Below are 6,007 nucleotides of genomic sequence, written 5' to 3'. Positions count from 1 at the left end.
TAGGTGCCACGCGCGGGACACTTAGCAAAACATGGAGTCATCTTAATCATCAGCGCTAGCATGCACCGGGGCTGACGGGACCGCAGCCGCCGAGCGCACGGCAGCTGCAGCCGCCGCGGTCATTGGGTTGAGAACCCCATCAAGCATCTTCGCCTTCGCCACCTTAGACTTGAGGCGCGGCGAGCAACCGGTCAGAGCATCACGGAGAGCCCTAAGCCGCATGGCCTTCTCCTACATGCCCATCCAGGTGGACGGCTCATCTTTGGCAATCCGCGCGTTCCGGCATCGTTCGGGCGGCGGCGCCACCACGCCGTCCCCGGGCTCGTCGATCTCCACCAGCGTGATGCTGGAGCGACCGCTCGACGCCGAGGCCTGCCCGGCGGAGGCCGCGCCGACCAGGGTAGGAAGGCCCCCACCCGGAGCGGGGAACGTAGGGACACGCTACGGCGTGCTGCGTCTCAAGGTGGGAGCACCCAGGAGGCGCAGCACAGAGGCGAGGCGTTGCCCACCCGCGCGGGCGCCGACGTGCATGGCGTGTATGCCCGCGGGCCCCCCGGCACGTGCTCCCACTGGTTTCCCTAGGAGAACCGCGGTGTTGCGAGCAAAGAGAGGCAGCGGCTCGGAGAAGAATGGGAGGTAGGCCCCGTCGCCAGAGAAGGAGTCGTCGCGGCTCCAGGCGCGCACAGGTCACACCGCGACAATGTGCGTGCCCCACCGCCCCCTAGTGGCCACACGTCACAAGGGACGCGGCGCGGGTTCTTGAGCAAGACCACGGCCTGCATGGTGGCTAACTCGCGGCCAGACAGCACCAGTAGGTCGATCTCCAACACCTTGCCGAAGCCCGAGAACATGGCGGGGATGCAATTCGGGTGAGGAACTCGGCACGGAAGCCGGTGGCGGCCAGCACCGCACACACGTCAAGGCGGGGGGCAACGCGGTCGTACTCCTCCTCAGGGAAGAGGTCGATCCGCGTGCCCTCGTGCATGAACGGCTGGCGGCGAAGCGCCTCGCGTATGTCCTCCCAGGTCGCGAAGCGGAGACATAGCCCCGACCGAGGACGGGACAACCTCGGGCAGGAGGTGGCCGATGTTGTCGAGGACGGCAGCTTGCACGGCAAGGGTGTCATTGTGGAAGGCGTTGGGAGGGACGATGACGACGACCGCCAGCCGCTGCGCCGCGTCGTAGTCCCCTTCCGGCATGAAGACCTCCACGGCGTCCGGGCGCTCCAAGTCGGCGATGACCGAGGGGATGGAGTTACCCGACGACATGGACGAGGCGGAACACACGGAGAGACGCGAGTCCGAGAGTCGGAGGAGGCGCGGTCCCGAAAGGCCAACAGCTCGGGAGGCAGCCCATCCGAGCCCGGCGTTAGGACCGTGTTGAAAGCTTGGAGTACCTTGTTGAAAGTCCCCACCCATGTTTGGCAAGGAGTACCTTGTTGAAAGCTTCAAAATCCCTAAACCTCATGCCCCCATTACATTTTCTTCGGCGATTTTCTCCTATGCAACCCAGTGAAGTTTACGCTTGCCATTCTCAACTCCCCGCCAAAAGTTAGACAAGATGGATGTCAGGTTCTGGCACAATGTTTTGGTAAATTGCAAGCAGCTCATAGCAAATGTAAGCATGGATTGTAAAACAAACTTAACAAGCACCTCCCTGCCCTTCTTGGACATACATTGTCCCTTACAACCAGAAACTTTTGTGCTTGATCTTTCCTTCACATACTTAAATCAGCCTTTTTTGACTTGCCTACCACTTGTTTTGTGCAGTATACTGTGTGTCCGCCCTGTTCATATACATTAAACAACATATTAATTTTATATACTTAAGATCATACATATATACGCATGACTAAGTTAATAGCAAATGAAAAAAGAACATGCATACAAAATCAATATCCTAAGTACATATATTTTAATAATAATAATTTTTTAAAATGTTAACCATGAATTTGAAAAATGTTAGCAGAAAGTAAAAAAAAATGTTTGCGTAACTTAGAAAAGTTTTGATAGCATTCAAACAAATTTCATGATATTTAAAAAAAGTTCATGCATTCCAAAAAATTCACAGGACATTTTTGAAAAGTTTTATTCTATGTAAAAAATGTTTGTTTAATTAAAAAATATTTCGTACGATTCAGATGTACATTGCATTTAAAAAGATGTTACGAGTTTCAAAAGTATGTTCGTTAAATTTTCTAAAAAATCTTGACATAATTTGGAAAAATAATTTGTTGATTAAAAAAAGGAAAAACCAATGAAAACCTCTGCAACAGTGAAAAACCTGATAAGAAAAACCAGAGGAAGAAAATCTCGCGCCTCGCAGCGCGGCCTGGCAGCGCGCTCGTCGGAGGCGAGACTGAGCTACCTCTCGCCACGGGCGAGACATAGCTCTTGCGAAGGGAAGCGAAGCGCATCGCCGCTCTGCTACCACCTCCACCGCTCAGAGCCCACAACCCTCGTGCTCCTCTGCCGGCGACAGCGGTCAACGGCGGCCGGCGGTGGTGAGCACGTGAAACTCGTCACGGCGCACAAGCCCACCAGCGTCAGCCACTCCTGCGCCGGCAACTTCACCAGCCCCCACCAGCTCAACCTCGCCGTGGCGTACGCACCCGCACAACCCCTCTCTCCGCTCCCTCCCCCCGAATCCCCAGTCAGCCAGTCTAGTAGGGTTCAGCTCCCGCCCGGCTCCGCTTATTAATTCCTGCTACCCAGTTCGGCCTCGACCCTTCTGCGTCCGAATTCCCGGGGCCCTAGGGTTTTGCTCCCAGCTAGACGCGAGCGCCCGATTCATTCCTCTCCGTCCAGTTGTTTTTTCTGATTAGATTTCTGGGAGGATTCCTAGGTTATGAGTGCAGGTGTGCAATATTTCTCTGGGTAATCAGCATCCTTCTGAAAGTCCTAGTGCACAGTACTGTATTTCTGAAAGTCCTTTTGCAGTCTGATTCCACCTTACAGTTCGGTTCGGAGCTACCGTTGTTCCTATATCATATACACACAATTGTGGTTTCTGCAAAAATCGATGGAGAAGGCTTCTGTTCTCGATGATTCACCAGATTGGAGCACCGATTGTGATTGGTCCCAGCTTCAGTCCGACATGCTCCTCCGGATCTTTGGCACTCTCGAGATCCCAGATCTCTTCAGCTCAGGTGCCGTCTGTCGATCCTGGCACCTCATTTATCTGGAGGCCCGTCGTTTCCGCCTGTGCTCGCCGAAACAGAGTCCCTGCCTTGTTTACTCATCTGGCGACCGTGATGCTGACACGGTCACCCTGCATAACATGTCCACCGACAAGCTTTACCACGTCACTCTATCGGAGCCTGCCTTCCGCACACGCCATGTCATGGGCTCCTCCTACGGCTGGCTCATCACTGCGGATGAGCGGTCGAATCTCATACTAGTCAACCCTGCAACCCGAGCTCAGATAGCTATGCCTCCACCTGAAACCATGAACAATGTTAGACTGCGCTACACTGAAGAGGGCGTGCTAGATGGATATGATGTTCTTTTCATGGATCTGTTCTCTTCGGATTTTGACACTGAAATGGAGCCATACCATCTTACACTTGAAGAAGCCCGCTTCTTCTTTTATGAGAGGGTTGTTCTTTCTTGCGACCCCTCCCAAGGAAACTGCATGGTGCTCCGAATACAATTGCCCAATAGTCAACTCTCTTATACTAGGGTTGGGGACACCAAATGGACTTGGATTGGTGGAAAAGGAAATTGCTGGGAATATCAAGATATTCTGTATAACAACAATGATGGTTTGTTTTATGGTGTTCGTGGCGAGGGTCAGGTAGATTCTATTAACCTTAATGGAACTTCTGCTGAAGTAAAAGTCATTTTAAAGTCAATCATATCTTACCAAGCACATAGTAGATATATTGTTCAAGCACCATGGGGAGATTTTTTCCAGATATGGAGACATGATAAATCTAATAAAGAGAATGGGAGAACAGAATGTGTTGCCGACAAATTTTTTGTGTACAAGGTTGATTTTGTTGGACAAAAGATAATCGAAACAAATAACCTCCAAGATCATGCAATGTTCATTGGTTTCAACAACTCGTTCCTTCTCCCAGTGAAAGACTTTCCTGCATTGGTTCCCAATAGCATCTACCACACGGATGACTTGCTTGATTATATCTACTGTCACAGATTTAGTCTTAGGCAGGTTGTTATTTTTAATATGGAAGATGGTAGTTTCATCGAGTTATCGCCCCCTAGTTCAGATTCAAGATTGAACTGGCCACCCCCAGTTTGGATTCAACCATCACTTGCTTGAGGTTAGTGAAAATTTCTAATATAGAATATATATATATATACATTATTTTATCTGCTTTATGTTTTGGGTATCTATTCATGTTCTGTAGTTAGCCAGTTAGACCTTTGTAATCGGCACAAGTGATCATGTTTCCTCCATGTTCTTGTGTAACTATGCACTTAGGCTGCATGATCCTATTAAGTAATGGCTATTTTAGAATATTTCTACTTTTATATTAGATGTTTCGGGTATAAACCTATCCGTTCAGTAGGATAAGATTGCTATGGTTGTTTTCAAGGAACACGCTTAACCGAGTACTGCCTTGTTTAAAGTGTACTAATATAATGTCTAGAACTTGTAGTGTTGCTAAAACACGCTTAAATGCTTAGCCTTTTATGCTTATTATGGAAGCCAAACCAAATATTTATACTTAACTCTAGATCGAATTCCTTTTGTTGCTCTTGGATGGTTCGGTACGTGATATATTAACAATTAAGGAGGCTTACCATTGAATATAAAGTGCCTCAACTAGCTTTGTTAATATCCTACTCTGAATTGTTTCATTCGTCTGTCCCTAAATCTTTATGTCAAATTATTATCTCTTTCCTAAGGTACTAGCATTTATTATCTCTTTCCTAAGGTACTAGCATAATGTTTTGAATGATCCTAAAACAGATTCTAAACTTTTTTTAGGCGTTACAATCGCTTTTCCAATTTATTATCATCACTATTTTTGATGATTAGTACTATTACTTCCTCGGTTCACAAATATAAGATGTTCTAACTGTTTTCTGAATCGGATGTATGGAGACACGTTTTAGTGTTTTTGTTCACTCATTTCAGTCCTTATGTAGTCCATATTGAAATATCCAAAACATCTTATATTTGTGAATGGAGGGAGTTCATATATCATATAGGGTTAGGTAATGAATACGTCCACGTGCCAGAACCATGACTAGGTTTGGAGATCTTATGAGTTTCAACTATATCCTACCCCAACTTATTTGGGGCTAAAAGGCTTTGTCGTTTTTCAATACATGTATGATCAACTAGCTGGTACGAAGTAATGAAAATAAATCCTGTCATGTAGCACATCGATCTCCAATTCTCCATACAAGTTCACTGAGCACTGTAGAAATTTAATCATATTGCGTGAACCCCAAAACAAGAGTAGCAGTTGTCTCGGACCATTAGCCCAAAGTCAACTCTAAATTTTGTGGACACAAATCATTTATTCATTGTAAATAAGTAATAATCATGTCTTTTCTGCTTGCGAAATATTGTACTAAATACTTGCAACACGATGTCCCGGTTGCAAAATAGCAGAGGGCTTTCTGGGAATTAGCTGCCTAAATGGCACATAACTGACTCATGCCTATTTTAAGGTCCTGTCAGTAATAAACCAGGCCTGTTTTCAAGGTCCTTCTCAGCAATTATGAAACGAATCATTTTTGTTCTGTGTATGTTCATCTAGTTACTTTTAAAATGAACCAGTATGTTATTCCAAAGAACTATTAGTTTTGCATATATGCTGATACTGAGTACGCGTTGTCCCTGCTTAAGGAGTCTTACAAGTGCTTGTGTCCAGGCAAGTTAGGAACTTATTGTGCACTTTGTTCAGGAGATCTTACAGGCCAGTTAAGACATCAGTGCGGAAATATTCAGTTGTAGCTTTGTACTCCCTCCGTCCCAAAATAAGTGTCTCAACTTTATAAACTTTAGTAAGTTTATAAAGTTGAGACAC

The 6,007-nt window shown here is 46.8% G+C and overlaps 1 protein-coding gene across 1 annotated transcript in view; it reads left to right on the top strand.

The window, feature by feature from the left end:
- Nucleotides 1-2,439: 2,439 nt before the first annotated feature.
- The window catches only part of LOC119275299 (F-box only protein 7-like), a 12,677-nt gene continuing 9,109 nt past the window's right edge, over nt 2,440-6,007 (top strand). Inside the window, exon 1 of the mRNA XM_037556119.1 lies at nt 2,440-4,285. Within this exon, the coding sequence (XP_037412016.1) occupies nt 3,022-4,284 (1,263 nt within the window). The 5' untranslated portion in view covers nt 2,440-3,021 and the 3' untranslated portion in view covers nt 4,285. The remainder of the gene's footprint in view (nt 4,286-6,007) is intronic.

Source organism: Triticum dicoccoides, chromosome 3B (genome assembly GCF_002162155.2).
Source record: "Triticum dicoccoides isolate Atlit2015 ecotype Zavitan chromosome 3B, WEW_v2.0, whole genome shotgun sequence".
NCBI lineage: Eukaryota > Viridiplantae > Streptophyta > Magnoliopsida > Poales > Poaceae > Triticum > Triticum dicoccoides.
Note: the sequence above shows the minus strand (reverse complement) of the source record. Positions and strands in the feature narration are given on the sequence as shown.